The sequence below is a fragment of the Trematomus bernacchii genome, unplaced genomic scaffold (genome assembly GCF_902827165.1).
Source record: "Trematomus bernacchii unplaced genomic scaffold, fTreBer1.1, whole genome shotgun sequence".
Taxonomy (NCBI): Eukaryota; Metazoa; Chordata; class Actinopteri; order Perciformes; family Nototheniidae; genus Trematomus; species Trematomus bernacchii.
In genome coordinates this window covers 14,805,199-14,825,377 of record NW_022987720.1, presented here as the reverse complement: position 1 = coordinate 14,825,377, position 20,179 = coordinate 14,805,199, and the positions used below count along the sequence as shown (strand labels likewise).

The 20,179-nt window shown below is 38.5% G+C and overlaps 2 protein-coding genes across 4 annotated transcripts; both read left to right on the top strand.

Annotated features, from left to right (window-relative positions):
• Positions 1-420: 420 nt before the first annotated feature.
• Positions 421-2,575, top strand: selenow2a (selenoprotein W, 2a). The gene is made up of 4 exons (XM_034144081.1): positions 421-543; positions 749-846; positions 991-1,067; positions 1,634-2,575. The coding sequence occupies exons 1-4, from the start codon at positions 515-517 to the stop codon at positions 1,715-1,717; spliced, it is 288 nt and encodes a 95-aa protein (XP_033999972.1). The 5' UTR covers positions 421-514; the 3' UTR covers positions 1,718-2,575.
• A 6,505-nt stretch (positions 2,576-9,080) lies between these two features.
• Positions 9,081-19,933, top strand: slc4a1a (solute carrier family 4 member 1a (Diego blood group)). 3 transcript variants are annotated; one of them, XM_034143514.1, is made up of 21 exons: positions 9,081-9,252; positions 10,413-10,481; positions 10,671-10,726; positions 11,879-11,973; positions 12,343-12,389; positions 12,492-12,657; positions 12,756-12,891; positions 12,990-13,059; positions 13,440-13,482; positions 13,568-13,752; positions 13,865-14,072; positions 14,569-14,772; positions 14,884-15,032; positions 15,328-15,522; positions 15,623-15,853; positions 15,953-16,042; positions 17,163-17,329; positions 17,409-17,650; positions 17,867-18,036; positions 18,790-18,963; positions 19,063-19,140. In XM_034143514.1, exons 2-21 carry the CDS (start codon positions 10,458-10,460, stop codon positions 19,138-19,140), a joined length of 2,730 nt encoding a protein of 909 aa, XP_033999405.1. In that variant the 5' UTR covers positions 9,081-9,252; positions 10,413-10,457. The 3 variants fall into 3 exon arrangements, with proteins under 3 accessions (XP_033999405.1, XP_033999407.1, XP_033999406.1); XM_034143516.1 differs by lacking the exon at positions 9,081-9,252 and adding an exon at positions 10,054-10,193; XM_034143515.1 differs by lacking the exon at positions 9,081-9,252 and having other exon boundaries at positions 10,458-10,481; positions 19,063-19,933.
• The last annotated feature ends 246 nt before the right edge of the window (positions 19,934-20,179 follow it).

Sequence of the window (20,179 nt, the reverse complement as noted above, 5' to 3'; positions counted from 1 at the left end):
TTTTTTTTATCAGGGGAGGACTCTGGATAAGCCTTTCATGACTCCTTCCTCTCCTGCACTGTAACTTTAAACTATTCTCCTTATGTTAGGTAAAATCTTCATCTGAATAGTAACTAGTATATCAAGTCGGGGTAAAAGTAAATGTTTTCTCTAAGATATACATAGTAGGCTATGGGTGAAACAAGATGCAGAAAATGTGGTTATTGAGGGCTATGTACTGATCCAAAATGACTTATTTAGCTATCAATACATCTAAGCCATTGGTGTTACGCCTATTTGTATTTAACTTTTAATCTAAATGTATATTGACTTTATAATTGGAATATAATTCAATAAATGTTACTTCCTTTTTGACGAATCAAAGCTGTTCTGACTAATGTCTCTTAGTTTAAACCCCGCCCAGCTGCCTGGCTCTCTGTCACAAAACCAGTGCACACACCGAGTCCAACCTGAACCTACAGCTCCACACCGCTGAGGAACTGCTGCTACTGCTACTGCTTCTGCTTCTGTAACGATGGGGGTGACAATTAAAGTCGAATACTGGTAATTACATATTGTATTATACTTGTTCTTAATTTTTGCAAGTTGTAAGTTTACCTTTGTCTGTCTGTGTCGAGGTCCGTGCTGTAAATCCAACAGGAAAGACGGTTATGCTACAGATTAGCAGTTAGCATCATTAGCTCTGAGTTAGCTATAAATAACATGTACTCTGCTTTTAAAATAAATACGTGTTTCGTTGTCCTTGCAGTGGTAGATGAGGGTACGAACCCCGCTATCGAGAGCTCTCCCATGTTGTCAAGGAAGAGTTCAAAGATGCGGAGGTGTCGGGCGTCGTGGGAAGACAAGGCAAGTATTGCCTATTCCGTTATTGCAGCTGATTGAACTGCTGTGTACAGCTTTAACGTGAATGAACGGGTTATTCAAGACAGAGATCATTCCAGAAACCATGAATCGTGATGCTATCTTCTTCTTTGTGTTATGTCATTACAGGTAGCTTTGAAGTTGTAATCAACGGGGAGCTGATCTTCTCCAAGCTTGAACAAGGAGGCTTTCCATACGAGGATGACGTGAGTAAACCCTTTAACTGAAAGGTTACTTTTTCGAGTATTGCACTTTTAGTGAATATTTGAGGTAACTTCAGCATAATTCCTTTAATGCCACTTTCTACTCTATTTTATTTCATAGGGACATTTTGTACTTTTTTATCCACTACAGTTATCTGACAGCGTTATCCTGTCTATAACATGTATAAAGAGCTCATAAAGGGAACACATATTTGGCAGCTATTTGAATAAATTAAGTGCTGCTTTCCTCACTTGCGTACAAACATTTTGAGGTGAGGACTATTAGTAGGATAATACAAAAATGTTTACGATATAACTTTAGGTTCTGGTTAATTGTGTTTACTGTTGCATTAATGCATGACCAGATGACATACTGGCTATCTAAGGACATGTTTGCCACCAAGTAGTTTAACTTTAATTCCCTATGGTAATTTTCCTGAATGAATTTTCAATGCAGGACATTAACTGTGACATTTGTATACTCATGTAAAGAACTTGAATAATTCCTTCCCTTCTGGGGGATCCCTTAAATACCCCTCTCTGATTTATGTCTTTCTTGTCTGTAACAGATCATGAATGCAGTCCAGCTGGCTCATGATGGTAAACCTGTGCAGAAGATCACCAAAAGTCGATCCCCGTGTGTCATCATGTAGACCTGCCTCAGGTTTGCTGCATCAAGACAGGCCAGTGCAACATCCAATACCACCTCAGGTTTACCCCCAACCCTAATATAAATGGGCAGGGATAAAAACGTGCTGTATACAAACCCAACAAAGATGCACTCCGACCTCTAGCTGCTGTCTTAAATGCTGACCACCAAACGTCTAGCTCCCCCTCTTTGCTCTCATTGTGGTGCTTCAGGCTGCTAATGATTACTATGACCCAAAAAAGTTAAAGGTTAAAGTATGATGAATTCCTTCCTAGAAGTTCCTTATAATAAGAGTTCAGACGGGAGAAGATGTTTATGGGAAATCACTTCACTTTTCTTACTGCCTCATTGTCTGGCATTCTCTCACTGCCTAATTGTTTTATGTTTTTTTGTTCACTCTCTTGTAATTACACATTTTCATTGAATGCAAGGAAAAAGTAGTTGCACATAAGGGGAGACTGCCTCTTGGATTCTGCGTCTTCACCGCTCTATGCTAAACATACTGTTAATATCTGCAATCTGTTCTAAGATTTCATTGTTCTTAACACTCATTACTGTAAAAGTTGTGAATAATGAAGCAATGTTATATAATTGTGGGTAACCAAATGCAAAATTAGGCTTACAATAGTTATGTCTTCCATGAAACTGGAATCGTTTAAACTTCTGCTGTTTTTTGTTTTTTTTTAACAATGAACTCCTCAGTTGAAACTGGGCGATCATCAGAAGTGCTTCTGAAGACCACCAACCACTGGTCTGTCAGCTCTCACTATTGTATGTCAGCTCTGTTTGTCTAAAGTCATTTAACATAGTTAAATCAGATGTCAAAACTGTAGTTTTTAAAATAAAGGTAATGGTTCTTTAAGCACTGTTGTTGGTCACTTTCTTCATGCTGTCTATTCATGTACAGTTCTAAATGTCACTCACCTATTGTCTAAAAAAATCCTGTCTGGGTGTGGTGGATGTCCTTCGTGACAACCATGGTTTGTTGACGGGTCTCATGGTAATGTTGTCAAGCAACCACCAAAAACAGGTTATTCCTTTGTTATGTTAGTTGCCTATATAGCAACAGTCGCTTGCCTATACTGAACATAAACAGGGTTATTTTTATGCTCAAGTTCCTCTTATCATCTGAGTGACATAACTCATTGACGTCACCATGAAACATTTCCTGAACTGAAATCTGTTGTTCAATATCCAATAATCAGAAGATACTCCCAACCCCTATTTAAATATGCATTTTCGCTTTGTCTTTATGTGAGAAAATGGGATATAAATCAATCTAAGAAGGATATATGTAAAAACCTTCAATGTATATAAAGTGATTGAGTTGGAATAAAGTTGCACTATGTTAGTGCAACCAAAGTGGAGATGTTTGTCTCTGACTTTAATCAAGAGAGAAACAATATAATTAAGAAAACAGCCTTTTAAGATATGTTTGATCCATACACTGCTGGTGAAAAGGGTAAACAAATGTGATGTTTTCATTGTTTAATACTTTTTCAGTTTAACAAATGAAAACCATGTGCATAAGTACTGCAGAAAAAAAGGTTCTCATGCGTTCCTATTCTTGAACGTAGAAAGTGAAAAAGCATGAATATCATGCAGAACAGAAGCCTAATCATTTAGTCACCCAGGTTCTGCCAATTTGTTACACTGAGGGGCGCCAATGTCAACTAAAACTTCCAGCTTTAGTGTTTGGCCTCTGGCGGGACCTCCCTCAGAGAAAAGACACTGTCAACACCGAGGCCAAATACTGGGAATTCAAATTAATTCATCCAATAAGCCAGCAGCCGTCCGAAAAACTGCTACAACCAGAGGGTGTTCTCACCATATCTCAATATTTATACAGTACATAAGATTATTTTATTTATTTTAAGTTCATTACCTTGTTAGCAACCAACTCCGATGTCATATTCAGGTTACATGCTACAAACATGAATTACTAAAGTTGTTGTAATTTTCCATTTTTTTACAAACAAAAGGTGAATAAAATCTAAATGAATGTTGTGTATGATTATTTCTAGATGGGGTGACAATTAAACACAAAAATCTTCTGAAATACTATACCCTGTATATACTTCATATTTAATTATTGTTTCCTAATGTATCTTAGTGCTCTGGCAACATAGCTTCTTGACCATTTAATGTAAACAAAGTCCCTTTTATTTGAACTTTAGAACATGAGAAGAACATCAAATACAGTATGAGTCTATGAAAAGTTAGCTTTAATTGTTTTATTACAGCTTGAATAATCAAAATGGTTGAATTCCTTTTTTTATTTCGATATAGTGTAGTCAAAATGCCCCACTCTGTTTTCTTGTAAATGGGTGGGGGGTTTGATGTCCCACACTGACTAGGTGGGTCCGTGGGGCTGTCTCTGTCTCTCAGTGATAACTCACAGCAGCCTCTTGTTCTGATGCAGATAGAGCCCGTGCTGCGAAGTTAGTCCACAAATTCGAGCTTTGAAAATGAACAGCGCCTTTAAAAATATTGAAGTTAGACTTTGCTTTGAAGTTCTCTGTGACTTCTGAACAAAGCCTCATTTTAAGGTGGTGAATACTAATTCTAACATCAATTTGAAATATATTTAACCTTGTGGAAATTGTTGATCAATGTGAAAAATGGCACGTAAGACTGCAAAACTTTCCCAGAAAGAGTATATCAATTTAGGTTATGTCATTGTTCGACGATGGCATTTGGCTCCTCATCAGCGCATTATCACCACCTAAAAACCCAACACTAGCTGCCTTGTATTTCAGCCACCATCAGGAGGTTGTCCTTATATTCCCTTTTTCTTAAACAGTTGTAAGAACTCCAAATCACATTTTTACCTCAAACCTGCTTCTGCTATAGATTATTTATGTTATATACTGTTGGCTTAGATTGTTAAAAGGAACCCTATTGTATGTTCTTTTTTTATAAAATCTTAGAGGAAAACTTCAACCCCTCAAGGATAATTTCTAAATCATTTGATCATTCTAATTTGAGTGCAATTGAAGTGAATGGGGGGCTGCGTTTAACAACTACAGATATATATATATAAAAAAGTATTTTTACTAACACACAATAGATGCCATATCATTTAACTGTTTATTGTACTATTCAAAACACTATTGCATTACATTAGAGTTTAACAATTTATTGAATTTGCATTATAGCCTTTTCCTAATCATAGGAGGTGCCATATTTTAATTAAAGGTCTACACATTTTATTCTACAGACGGACATCTTGCTGTGGGACAAAGTAATCCATTCGGCAACATTTTCAAACTCTCCTTGTATTTCCATTTGCCATTGTCTAATTGAATCAACACAATGTTCAGATTAAAGACCATGAACATTTGATCTGGATTTAAAAAGTCTGCATGAAGACTGGGAGTGTCTTGTGTGCTGTATGTTGAGACACATGGACCTAGCAGATAGCTTCCACACACTGGTGATAACGGGCCTGTCACAGTGTGTTTAGCTGGGGGCCTCACTGCGGGGCGTATCTATGTATCACTATTGTGTCGAAGGTACAGACACTTTAGATTCCCTCATCTGTTGAATAAAATACCCAGTAGCCTCACCTGTCTTTTCTGTTTTGTGCTCATTTGGAAATGTTAGCATGCTAACAGACTCATATAAGCCTGTAAAAATGAACACCTTCTTTTCATTCGGCATGTCAGGGCCTTTACGGTGATGACCTAATGCCCTAAACAAGGAAACATCCCTAACACACCAATTCCTTCCTGCATTCCTTATTAGTTTCAGGACTTGTGAAGTCAAGCGTTATCTTTTCTTTTGAATTATTTCCTTTATATCACCCGTGACTCAGGCTCCCACTCTGGCAAAAGTGATTTAAAGCACACATTGGAATAGATTAACCTGTTAAGCCTTGAGCCTGTTTTTCAGGTCTCAGGCTCGAAAATGACATTCCCAGAACAAATGACTATAACTTCACTTCTAAAAGGGGTAAATTAATAATCTTTTTTTTCTCAAAGCAATGATAAACCTGTGAGTTGGATGTAGTAAAGTCAGAATCAATATATCATTTTTTTATTTTAAAGTAAATTCAGATTGAACATAGTAAAAAAATAAAAATGATAGTGTCCTTCCAAAAGAAAAACATTACTTATAGTGAAAACCACCCTTGAATGATGGGATAGTAGACTAAAAGCTTTAGGAATCCAAACTATAACATATAAGTACCCTGTATCAAGATTGATGCAAAACAAGTGACATTTGACGTTTTTAGAGAGATTTAGAAGAAGAAAAAAAACACTTCTGGGGTCATTTGGGTGCATTTTCCATATCACTGGAACCCCTCGGTCGATGTTGATGATTGACACCTCTTTTGAACCGTTAGAGCCAATAGAATCGAGGGGAAGTTCATCAAATCCATCTAAACATTACCCATTGGTGAATGAGTGATGCATAGCCAGAATGCCCAAAACCGGAAGCTGGGTTGTAGTTCTAATAGCAGCTAATATGAAATCTCTGTTTTTGACAAAAATGGAATGATGGATTATCAGTAATCATTTCAAAGTGACACAGACACATCGGATTAACCTATGGATTAACCTTCTGCAGCGTTTTTATCGTTTTAATGCCATTGAACACAACTTTTGATCAGAACAACAGCAACGGTAAGACTTATTTTCTGTTTTTGCTCCGTAAAACTACGTTGTGTGATGTCTGGGTTTGCTTCCCCTGCCGCGAGTTTTGATCGCTCAGTGGTGATACTTATACCCCTAGAATCTGTGGAATCTCAGCTTGCTAGCTGATATCTTGTTTGTGCAGATCCGATAAGTAATAAAGTATTTCTACCGTGAGTTCTGTGCTAAGTGCGTTAGCATTTTTTCGCTTAGTGCTAATTCAGAGGCTTGGCGTTAGAGTTGTGTTTTGTTTAGCTAAAAATGGTTCATATCGTCAGTTAGCTGAGTTTCTTCCCGTTAAGTGGGTATGACACATTAATAGGTTATTAAATGTTTAGAAGCCCTGAGACACAGTTTTGTGAGCGGGGGCTGCCGGGCTTAACAGGTTGTCAAAAAAAGCTGCAGTAACCCAAATGTAACGTTTCTCCACATTGTGACAATATTTTATAATTTTTTTCTTGAGAATTCACGTGGCTTGAACAAGATCTCCACACAAAGGACTTGTTTATGTGAAATTCCCCGGTAAAGCCATGACATACACATTTTACAAGCAGGCAGACCAGAATGGAGGCTTTTGTCCATTAGACAACATCAACATCACATTACAACAACTCCATCATTTTTTTATGTACCTCTTTAAAAGAAAGTTTTTGTAATACCACAATCAAAAAATACTGTCTTTGCTCCTTGTCCGTTACTTTTGTTCCTATAAACTTTAAGTATACACTGCCGTTTGAGCAATATAAGGAAAATGACGAAATGCAACAAGGTCACATTTGCAACTTACTTGTGATAAGTGAAAAGATTGAACTGCAGTTATGCCTTCGTAACGCTTCAGTTTACCACTTAATGTGCTTGTTGAATTTGAAAATGGAATGAAGATATTCCCATACATGTGGATAAACTGTTGCATAATTTAGAAGCCTATTTGCTCAGTTTGCTTAGAAGCTGCTTAGCATACATTAAAGACTGATACATTTTGTATTTTATTATGTTTATCTGATCTGGAATTCAAATTATTCATATGAGATTACAATATTAACACATGTGACACAAAATGATGTTCCTTTTTTCGAAGTTGTCTCTAATGTATGCTATTATCTTTTAACCTCGAATTTAAGGCACTGTACTCTGGTTTATTCTGCTCAATTTCATCAAATTGTATTCACAGAGGTTATGTGAAAAGATTGACAATGTATTCTGTTCAAAATGTTTTACTATTTTTATTTTTTCAATGGTTCAAATCCCTTCGTCAATAGGACAAGGATGATAGTAAGGTGTTGTTAACCTCAACTCTACTGTACAAGCCCCATGGGGTAAATGTATTTCTTCAATCTGTTAGTATATTTTACATTACACACACAGGCCGAAATACACACATAAACACGTGCAAAGACAGGGCCTACCCATGCGTTAACAGAGCAACATGTCTGCCAGTTTTCTGTACCAGGGAGCAGTTAGGGGTTCAGTGCCTTGCTAAAGGGCACCTCGACTGGGCCCAGGAGGTGAACTGGGACCTCTCGAGCTACCAGTCGACACTCTGTATTTGGTCCAATCGGGACTTGAACCGGCGACCCTTTTTTTCCCTACAGACCTAGCTACTGCCGCCAAATTATAGATCGACCAATGCATTTGCACTTTCTGCACCTTTTGACTAAACATTTATTTATGGTGTTGGATACAGCTACCAAGCTAATAGTGGGCTGCTGCCATTAACCCCAGTATATTTCAGTGTTTCCCCTAGGTTTACTGCTTTGGGGGGATGCTGCCTAATATTTTTTTTTAAATCCTCTGGAGCAGAGAGAGGAGCTGTGGATTATTGTTATTGATTAATGCATTAGTGTTTCTTAGGGTCAAAAACACTAAACTCACAACTTAAAATGAAAGCGTTTAGTTTATTTAATAAAAGAGCACATGTTCAATGTGAAAAGTGACAGTAGATATAGATTAGTTGCAATTTGGTGCTATATATATATATATATATATATATTAAAAAAATAATAATAAAAGAAAATAAATATTATTTTAATTTTAATTTTTTTTAAAGACCTTGAATTTCAGGGGGGGTGCGGGGCTCCGTTGGCGGGGCGCAGCGCCCCTCCAAGACAATGGTAGGGGAAACACTGTATTTATCTCTTTCTTGTAATCTTTGCTCCCTTATTTTATATTTTATGAGAGCTATTAATCTTGTGTTTACACATCTACCTTGAATTGCATTGAGTTGAAGTCCAATACATAATTATTCCATTCTTGCTGATCCCTTTCAGAAACTGAAGCCAACAATCTGTCATCAGACCTGCTTACACCACCAGCCTCCACTTTCATTCAGCTGGAGAAGACGAACCAAGTGGGCTTGAGGGCTATCATGAACAGAGTTGGTTTTAATGTGTTTATCTCATCATGAGCAGAGGAAATACCCTCCCTTATCATGAAGGAATCCCCAGTGCGTAAACAAGATGACGTATAAAGATGCTGTCCTCCTGATACTGTATGTTGCCCCTTTTTTACCCTCTTTGCCCCCGTGTGTCCCTCAGGTGAGGCCTGATGGTCCAAACATGTTCCTCTCAACGCCTCTGCCCAGACTCGGACCTGTTGCATGCTGGGAGGGCGGAGCACGCAAACTAGGGTTGGGATATCCCTGCCTCAAGGTGTCCCTGACCGATAGGGAGTTTGTCCGTCCCATGGGCCTTATCTCCCCTAGCCCCACCGTCAGGTTGCTCAGCAACGAGATGGGTTGAGGGGTACGGGGTCTTTGGGTCGACGTAGTTTCGTATGGGTGTTCCCGCTCCTCTCGTTCTTTCTCTGTACTTTTCGTTTGTCCTGGCTCACTTTATCACCAGGCTCGTCTAGGCTGACAGACGGACACCGTCGACCAGGTGGGATTACCTGCACGTACCTGCAGGTAAGGGTGTGGCCCCCTCTGGGCAGGGGTCAGACACATTGACGGCATTACTAGAATGAAAGGATAGACATTTTTATATTTTCTGATGGGAAAGTAGCATATTCTAACCCTTAATGGGTGTTTCCTCGCTTGGGAGGTAAGGAAGGGAGTTCATATGAAATTATTCTTAACAATTATTTTATTATTATTATACTTCACAAACAAGATGCTTGTGGCACACATTTTTTACTTGTTTGAGGTCAGGGTTTAGTTGGATTCTCCTCTTCGGATTTTCCAAATGTATTGCATTTAATTATTACACCCAATCCTTTTGGCTTTAATGCTCAATTAAATAGTGTCACGGCCTAATAATTGTACCCACTAAATGGTATTGTTTTAAGAACTTGTTGGTTTAATTTTTATTTCAAACATTTAGCAATCATTCCTTATCAAGTTTGTGAATATGTAAAGTGATGAGAAGTCACTTGACCTCTGTTGAGCTACCTGCTAAAAAAATATTTTAATATTAATAATATTCTAACACCTTTATTGTAAAATTGAAATGGAGCACACTGAAAACAATGCACAATGATTCAATATGAAAAATTCAGAATTTGTACTTATTCTCCAAAAGTAAAGTTTAGTATTAATAGCTGTTACAGTAGCTATATTTGAGTTGTTTCACCCTACTGTTACTGAAGGAGAACAGAGGTGTCTGGTGGTAGGGTGTAACCCAAAGATAAGGCTCTGTGCATCTTCTATTTAAACTATAACTAAGTTCACTTTCTCAACGGCTGGTTGACTATCTGTTCTGAGCCCTGACTTTGAAGGCAGCTGTGTGCTGGTAGATGGCGGTATTCTCATCAAAGCCACCTTAAAATGGCTCAAAGCAGGCCTTACTGTCTCGGTAGTAGCTGAGAAAAATGTTCCTTAAACCCTGCCAAGTTAATGAGAGGACATTGGTACTTGTACAATGAGTACTTGAAGAATATGAAGAATATGTATCTAAAACTCTGTTGTTTGGATGCTTTAAATGCACCTGTTTGCATTAAAAGTTCATCAAAACTCAACAATAATTGTGTTAAGGTTTGATGTCATTGGTTCCCATTAAGTCTATGGGTATTTGTAATGGTGATTATGACTTGTTTTTATGTTCATTCATTCTTTTTTTTCTGTCTTAGGGAATGCATGAAAGTACCTGAGGCTTCAACATCTGAAAAACAGCAATGGAAAACCATTTTAGTTTTGAGGTACATTTGTTGAATACAACTTAGATTTACTAGTTCATACTACTACAGTTTCTACAGAAGAAAGGGATCTTGGACATTGTTTATGATGTGTTCCTTAAATCTAACATAGTATTGTTCATTTTATATGTACATTCCATTCACCACTCAAGTTTCTTCTATTAATTCTTCCTAAACTATCCTCTTGTATAGGGCTGTGACACGTCCTCTGAAGACATCGAGTCAGCGTTCCGCTCCCCACCAAGGCTGTAAGTCCATCTCTCAGTAGGGCCTTTTTGTAAATGTACGCTGGTATTATGCATCATGTTTGTGATAAGACCACTGAGCATGTCTCGCAGTGCTCCCTAATCTAGTCCCTGCATTCAAGTAGCATCATGTCGTATCCACTTTTTTGTTATTGCCCAGTATCATTCTGGTACCAATACCGGTACATCAAGTTTTCTATTTTTTTACATTTCATAGCCAAAATGATTAATCGAAAAATAATCTGCAGAGTTATCGACATTTAGAAAAAGTTGCTAATTGAGGCCCTGATATTTTCAAGTGAAAATGTTCTGATAAACAATAACTTTGTGAAGTAGCGTCAGATGTTTCACTCAGGAGATGGTGGAGACCAAACCAAAGCTAAAAGAGAATACATTTTGGATTTATATTCATTAGGTGGCCTAAAATGTAATGTAAAGCGGTTATTTCTGCTGAGTGTGTTAATAGCTAACACACCATCACTGTAACAAGCATTTACGGTTGATAATGTTCAATGACACAAACTTTTAACACAGGTTTAAGGTAAAAGTCATGCTGAACATGCTGATTTCCTTTTCTCATGCTTAAAGCTTGCAATTCATTTAAAAAACATTGAGTATTTACAAAAAGATCAAGGTAAATGTCCCTTCAATGGAGATCATGGACTGGCTGATGTTGCTCTTCTGTTTGTTTATTTTCAGAGAAAAGTAATATTCACAAACCAATTTAAATGTTGGACCTTAAAGTGTATAATAACTTTCCCTGGATGCTAGGGGCCATAGCTGAGGTAGGCTCAATCTTTGCAAATTAGGAGGAATTTGTAAGTGTAATGTAAAAGTAGATATTGAACAACATTGCCCTCTAGTGGTGAAGGACTGAACAACACTAAAGGCAGCAATTCAATCAATCGGGAAGTTGATCAGCCCAAACTGAGAACCTTGAATTGTTTTTGAGTAATTGTTATTAATACATGCTTCAAATGAAATTCTACTTACATTCACTTTTGTAAAGGTGCATATTCCACAAAAATGTTTCCAAAGTGTCCTCTGTCGATCGATTCTGAGTTGAATAACTTTACAGGTGAGACTTTATGAGGTGTTGTTGAAGCACTCGTGCTCATCCTTTGTCTAAATTGGTGTGACTGATTCTCAACACAGGAGCGGCATCTATGACACTGAGGCCAGGAGGCAGGAAGATGCAGAGGAGAATGAGCCCAATGTTGGAGCCATCGTCCTCCCCATAGACTCAGAGGGTATGGTTCCCTTCACAGCCCGTGTAGCTATTAGCCACTTTTTAAATAACTTTCCTGCAGTGGTAGACTAAAATCTAAAACTAAAAATGAAAGTACATTTACTCAAATATGGTACCTAAGTACAAATTCCAGGTTCTTGAACTTATCTTGAATTGACCAAATTCGGTTAACTAAATCCCTATATTAGTTAAACAGTAAAGTAACCATTTTGCTGCATAATGAATACTTTTTATTTCCATACTACATTTATTATATTTAGATATTACTTTATCGAGTAAATATTTGACCGGAGGATTTTTACTTACGAGTATTTGCTATTTTGGATGAGACCTTTTTTTCATCAAGCTATTTTCTGTGTCTTTATTTCAGCTTATCTGAACCTGAATACAAATGCCACCACAAGAGGCGATGCTCAAGTAAGTCTACACTCTTCATACTTACATATGTGAAATTTGATTCACACAAAACAACACTATCCACTAATGTGTTTTTTATTTAACCACATTGCATTACCATAGGCATATGTGGAGCTGAATGAGCTCCAGGGCAGCACCTGGCAGGAGACTGGACGCTGGGTGGGCTACGAAGAGAACTTAAACCCCGCCACTGGAAAATGGAGTTCTTCTCATGTCTCCCATCTCTCCTTCAAGAGCTTGATCCAGCTCAGAAAGACCATGAGCACAGGTGACTTTGGAACCTGAGATGTAATGAAATTCTGTGTATAAGTCCCGTTTTTAGAGTTTGATGCTTATGACCAGTTAAATCAACTCAAATGTACCTAGGTGCTGTCATCCTCGACCTGAACGCCAGCAGTCTGTCTTCTGTGGCTGAGAAGGTGGTGGATGAGCTGCTGAACAAGAATGAGATTCGTGCCAGTGATCGTGACGGCCTGCTGAGAGCTCTCCTCATGAGACGCAGGTAACACATGGATCCACTAATACTCTGTTTCTTTCTTCGAAATGTCAGACTTCATGTCTGCATCATGCACTTCATTCTCATTGTATCTGTCCTTTCAGTCAGTCTGCAGCACCTGTGGTTACTCCATCTGGAGACATTGAGATGCAGTCTTTTTCAGTGACAAAGAAGGTATACATTTAGTTTGTTATACAGTTTGATCCACCTTCATTATTTGTACGGAAGCCCTGAGAAGCAAGTGAGAAAATCATTTTTGGTCAATTTTCTGAATCCAATCCTAATAGCTGTATCACCTGTGTGAAAAAATGGTTTTACCGTAATTATATTTCTAAGTTTCTTTAAAGAATGATCTGTGAATTATATAAATAGTTTTTCCATGTAAAACTAAAGTTTTGCCAGGGACATTTTTCTAAGTTCTAAGAAAGAAAGAAAAAAACTATTTTGATCAGAATTATAATTGTTTCTCACTTGCCTCTCACGGCTTCCTTACATTTAGCTGGACATCTACGTATATATAATGTGATTGAACTAACAATGCATACTTTTTCCAGAGAGACACTTCTGACAACATGGAGGCCTCAATTGTCCTCTCAGGTATGTTGATGACATTCAGAGGCAGCCATCTGTCTTCATGTGTGATTCTGGAGCAGATATGGCTAAAAGAGGTTGTTTTTGATAGGTGTCGTGGACATCCTGCAGAAACCAGTAGTGGGTTTTGTGAGGCTCAGGGATTCTGTGGTCATGGACTCCTCCCTGGAGTCTCCTGTCCCGGTTCGCTTCGTCTTTGTGCTGGTGGGCCCCAGCGATTGTGGAATAGACTACAGCGAAAGTGGCCGCTCCATGGGGGCTCTGATGGCAGACTGGGTGAGAGAAAGGAGAAAGTACTGAAGGAGAACAATTCTAGCTCGGCAGAATGGAGCTTTAGTTAAGCCTACTTTGTTTGGTGCAGGTGAATAAAGGCTTTCTGCTCTCACAGGTGTTCTGTCTGGAGGCCTTCTTGGCTGAGACTGACAAAGATCTGACCAACGCCATTGCTGACTTCATGGACTGCAGCATTGTGATTCCTCCCACTGAGATCCAAGATAAGGATATGCTGGTGCCAATCATCGATTACCAGAAGAAGATGCTGTGTGACAGACTGCGTCCCACCGACACTCGTCTTGCCTTTGGTGAAAGAGTCAAAGGTCAGCATATTTTCAACAACGTCAAACTATTCTTTTTACACTTGTGTATGCATTATCAGTTCCTCACTACTAATGTAGCCAGTCCTTTGACCAAAATATAATTTTTGTTTACATATTGTCTCAACCCTTTGTTCATTAAACATTAGGCATTACAAAGAATGAAGGTGCTGTTTTTTTTCAAGGAATGCTTGAAAAAGTACATTACAAACTTATGTATTTCAAATGTTTGTGTCAACTTTAGGTAATTACACAATAAACAATTACAAAACCGACAGATAAAGCCTCTATAGGGAAATTATAGTAACGTTTATATTGGCGCTTGTGATTTTTCCCAGGACACCACAGACACTGTATTATTGCAAATGCAAGAGCTTAAATCAGTGGGCCATACACTCAATCATTATTTGGTGATAGAAAGTAACTTAACAGGTATTAATTAAAAAAATATATATATATTGGATTGATAAGCTAAGGTCGGTTTGATTTGTTTGTCCAGTTGAGAAAGCTCCAGAGGAGCCCCGGGAGGACCCTCTGGCCCGTACAGGCTATCCTTTCGGAGGGATGGTGAACGACCTGAAGCGGCGTTACCGCCACTACATCAGTGACTACACAGACGCTCTGAACCCTCAGGTCCTCGCCGCCGTCATCTTCATCTACTTCGCTGCCCTGTCCCCTGCCATCACTTTCGGAGGGCTTCTGGGTAAAAGAGAGATCCATATAGAGATGTTTCTAAGATTCAATTCATTTGCAGGACTCTATTGGCCTTTTCAAGTTTGGTTAATTAATATATCTCTCTGTCGTCTAACTCTAGCTGACAAAACTGAACAATTGATGGGCGTGTCAGAGCTAATGGTCTCCACCAGCATCCAGGGTATCATCTTCTGTATCATCGCCGCCCAGCCTGTCCTCGTCATCGGCTTCTCGGGACCACTGCTGGTGTTCGAGGAAGCTTTTTACGCTGTATGTATGAGATGTAAATGGAAGAGTATAAGGGCCAGTCATAGGAGTGAAATAAATGAAGGGAGGAAAGAATTACTTTTATTTAACGTTTCAAGAATAAAGCTAATAAAGGCAATACATTCAAATGAAAGGAAATCGTTAATGACATTTTGACTTTCTTTACATAAATATTTATACATATATTCCTCCACTTTTTTACTGTTCTGTAGTTGTCAGATGTCAAAACTCATAAAATAAATATTTGATTCGCTTTTTTTCATTCTTTGCAATATATTTTCTTTTCTGTATTCTATAGTTCTGCAAGTCCCAGGACATTGAGTACATTGTGGGCCGTATCTGGGTAGGCATGTGGCTCATACTGATCGTGATCATCATTGTGGCTGTGGAAGGCAGCTTCCTGGTCAAATTCATCTCCCGCTTCACTCAGGAAATCTTCTCCATCCTCATCTCTCTCATCTTCATCTACGAGACTTTCAATAAGCTCATCAAGGTTTCCCCACCACATCATCTTCAGACACCATTTCCTTGTCATAGCCACATGTGTTGTCTCCTATTTTGCCTCCTCTGACTTCTTATCTCCTGTTGTTTAGATCTTCAAAGCCCACCCTCTGGTTCTGAACTATAAACATCTGAACGAGACATTGGATAACCCTTTCCACATAGTCGTGGTCGATCACCATGACAACGTAACCAAAGATGAGAAGGAGATTGAAAGGGCCTACCCCAACACTGCCCTGCTTTCTATGTGCCTTATGTTAGGTTGCTTCTTCATTGCGTACTTCCTCCGCCATTTCAAGAATGGTCATTACTTCCCTGGCCCAGTAAGATCAACTTTGTATGACCAGAAATTGTGTAGTTTTGAAAAGACTCAGTAGGTTTTGTGATTTCCCTGACCATGATGTAAACGGTTGTCTTATTAGATCCGTCGTTTGATTGGAGATTTCGGTGTCCCCATTGCTATTTTCTTCATGATTGCTATCGATATCAACATTGCGGATGCTTACACTCAGGTAAGTGTTATGTTGTGGCACGTCATCTAAAACTAGGTCTAACAATTCTCAAAATAAAAAAATGTAAACTAATGTTATGCACCACATCATGTGCAATAAAGCGATTGTTCAGATCTTTTGAAGTTGGGTTGTACTAGGTACTTATCCAAAGTCAGTGTGTTATCTACAGTAGAATGCAGTCTGCACACACCCAGTTTGAAGAAACACATAAGTACAGGCACAAAACAAAGCAATGTACTGCTGTTGACGGACGAAGGGAGCACTTAAACGTTTTAATAAAAGAAAACATCAATTTAAGTGTATAATATATTTAGAATATTTTCACTGCTTGACCTCGCTGTCAGACAGCCTTTTCCTAATTGAAACTAAAGCTGTCATCTTTAAAGCAGTCTGTCTAAGACTTTTTGTAAAATACAGTTTCTAACCATGAAAATAAGTTAAAGGTGGGGTAGGTAAGTTTGAGAAACCGGCTCGAGATACACTTTTTGTTATATTCCATGGAATGCTCTTAACATCCCGATAGCAATGAATATCTTAAGTGCTTTGACAAAAAATCCATAAAAAAATGCATCTGTGGAAGCCGTAATACTGTAAAAAGCACGACCAATCATTTTAGCCGGCCCGGCTAAAATAACTGGATGGCCTACCTGCCTGTCAGCCTTCCATCTGTGCACAAACTTATCTCGTGCCCTCATTGGTCATGTGCGCGTTCATGTGTGTTGGAGGAGGGGCTCTGTAAGGAAGTGGCAGATTTGTTCGGGCTGTGTATTTTCAAATTCAAGCGAACTCGAGATGGTTTCTCCAAAATTACCTACCCCACCTTTAATGCTCCTGTTTACAAATCTCTTTATGTTTTGTCCTTCCTAAAAATATGACTAAGCTTATAGCTAACACACTAATTGTATTCATGCTGAAGGAATACGTCTGTTTATCTGTCTTTCCATGATTTTTTTTAAAATATCATAAGAACTACCAGCACATACTAAAGGTTCCACTTTATTCTCAAAACTTAAATAAATATTTCTCTCTTTCTCTGCTCCTTTATGTTCTTCTTATGCCTGGGCCTAACACTCTTCCGTAGATAAATGAGATGAATGAAAATCTTCCTGTCCCCTTGTAGAAACTGGTTGTGCCAAAAGGCATTGAGGTGACCAACCCCAAAGTCAGAGGCTGGTTTATCAACCCCATGGGAGAAAAGAAGTCCTTCCCCATCTGGATGATGGGTGCCTGCTGTGTACCAGCAGTGCTCGTCTTCATCCTCATCTTCCTGGAGTCCCAGATTACAACGTGAGTGACCATATAAAATAACGGCATTATAGTCTCCAATATTACTTTGTGTTTAACGCTGTTGTTGTCTGATTGCCAGGCTGATTGTGAGCAAACCTGAAAGGAAGATGGTGAAAGGGTCTGGTTTTCATTTTGATCTGCTGCTCCTGGTCATCATGGGGGGCATCGCCTCTATTTTCGGGGTGCCCTGGCTGAGCGCTGCTACTGTGCGATCAGTCACCCACGCCAACGCTCTCACTGTCATGAGCAAGGGTCCCAAACCAGAGATCGAGAAGGTGATTGAGCAGAGGATCAGTGGAATCCTTGTGGCCATTATGGTTGGTAGGTGCTGCCATCTACAGTGCTGATGCACAAACAGCAGGCTCTGAACACATTTCCATTTTGAACACATTTGTCATAAATGCACTTTTTATCCCATTTTAAGATACAGATAATCTTGGCAATGTCGTAAGTGGCAACTTGGCTATCAAGAGACCCGTATTGGCAAAAGGTTACATATTGTGCTTTTAATAATTATTCACTTTCTGTGATTTCAAGGTGCTTCTATTTTCATGGAACCTATTCTGAAGATGATTCCCATGACCGCCTTGTTCGGAATCTTCCTCTACATGGGTGTCACCTCTCTGAGTGGAATCCAGATGTGGGACAGGATGCTTCTGCTGATCACACCAAAGAAATACCATCCCGCTGAAGCCTACGCCACCAGGGTACGCAGCCTCCTCAAATACACTTCAGGACCTTGTTTAATAATACAATAATGTGGAAGGCCCTTTTGTCTGACAAACACAGTATCATGTCCAAATATATTCACAGCCTCATAGTGTTTACACACAACACGTTATGGCTGTAATTTCTTAAATTAATATTTAAAGTAGTGATTCAGCTTTTTGTATTACATTGTTGTTGCCAGTATGCGTGATACTTTATTTATTAATACTGCTCTATGCCATCTCAGTGGACAAATATCCTAAGATTATTATCTTTTTTCGCAGCATTTGTTTTTGGTGCTTTCACATCTATGTGATTGTTTTGTATGTGGTTGCTCTGAAAGTATTTGTAGTTGTCTCCCACTTTTCAAGTTGTAAGGAGTCTCTATGTGGTGGTTTTGTGTTGTTTTCTGTTTGTTTTGTGTCTTTATGTTGTCAATTGATGTCATTGTTTGTTCTTAGTCTTTTTCTGGTGGTTTTGTGTCCAAGTGTAGACCATTTGCTAAGGTCATTTTGTGTCTAACAGTCACTTTAAAACAAGGCTCTGGCCTAGGAGCCCACTGACCCCACAACACTATTTCATTGGATTGCATGGGCGTTCAGTTTTTCCACCTGTATTTCAATCTTATTTAACCTATATTCTTTCAGTAAATCATCCTAACCCTAAAATAACATTTCTTTTTTTACAATTTAACATTACTCTTTGGCAGTGCGTTCCACTGCTAACACGTTTCTCTGTTGTCACTTATTCAGGTGAAAACAATGAAGATGCATCTCTTCACTGCCGTCCAGCTCTTGTGCCTGGGTTTGCTGTGGGTGGTGAAGATGAGTGCCTTTTCTCTGGCGCTGCCTTTTGTTCTCATCCTCACCATCCCTCTGCGCATGGTCATGACCGGCACAATCTTCACTCCCCTGGAGATGAAATGTGTAAGTACATCTCTGCATCAATGACGACACTCTCAGGCACACATTATAGCGTTGTTTCATACTGTTTCCCTGTTGTAACTGGATGTGTTTGCTTTGCAGCTGGACGCAGATGATGCCAAAGTGACGTTTGAGGAGGAACCTGGGGTAGATGTGTACGATGAGTGCCCACTGCCATAAACAGTATCATTAATGTTTCACAAACTTTTAAATGAAATCAATTGTCAACTACAGGTAATTTTGTGAACATTAAACATAGGGTGTCTTTAAAAATATGTAATTGTAAACATATACAGTTTAAAACTTCTGTTATTATTATTTATCTTTAAAGAAATGTACCTCTTATTTCTAGAATTCATACACTTATATACTTAACTTATATATTGAGTTATGTTTTTGTTTGAATTGATACACTTGACTTATTTACATGCAAGATTTGTTTTCCTTGAGACGTGAGGTAAAACTATTTAGAATATTCTTTCTTTCTTTAAATGCATTACAACAGTATAGCTTTAAAGTGAATCCCATTGCTGTCACATATAGATCTGCCCATATTATGATAAAATGATTCCACCTCACTTTATGTTTGCTATTTAATTTTTAACATTTTGCCCTTTACATGTGCTCAAATAATACATTTTCAGGGCATTTTCACACCAGCCTTTTCCCCATACAATAACCTTTATTAATTCTCAATTATATGTTTTGAGTTGTGTTATGAGTTTTCACTATTTGATGTGTGTATAGAAAGATGTGTAATGCACTTATATCTGATTTTAAGTGTGTGATTGCTTAGATAGTGGATGAGATCAATTGTGTGCGCCAATTGTTATACTGGTGATATAATCAGGGAGAAATGTATTTGTAAATGTACCTTATAATGCCCGTTCATGTGTGTGTGTGCCTGAAACACTGTACATGCTTGATTGGATTGTATGAATTCTCATTACAAATAAAAACATCCTTTAAAGTCCTTGTTTTCACTAATGCATTAGAAATGCTATAGTACAAATCACTCGCAGCTCACTTTTGAACAGGAGAGGGGTGTTCACTTGAACCAAGAGGCTTGCCACTCAGCTGCATGCTGCCTTCAAAGATATCAAGTAAACTCCAACCTCTATACTTCTACTTTGAAAACACCATAGATGTCGTAAATACATTTGTTCTTCAATAACAAAATATACAAGAAAACAAAAAGAAAGCAGCATTCCAATTAAAG

Excerpts from the sequence above, each read along its gene's own strand:
- slc4a1a (XM_034143515.1), top strand. The coding sequence starts at position 10,458 with ATGGAAAACCATTTTAGTTTTGAG. Across the intron at positions 12,892-12,989 it reads GCTCTCCTCATGAGACGCAG|TCAGTCTGCAGCACCTGTGG; the intron begins GTAACACATGGA and ends CTGTCCTTTCAG. Across the intron at positions 17,330-17,408 it reads CTGGAGTCCCAGATTACAAC|GCTGATTGTGAGCAAACCTG; the intron begins GTGAGTGACCAT and ends TCTGATTGCCAG.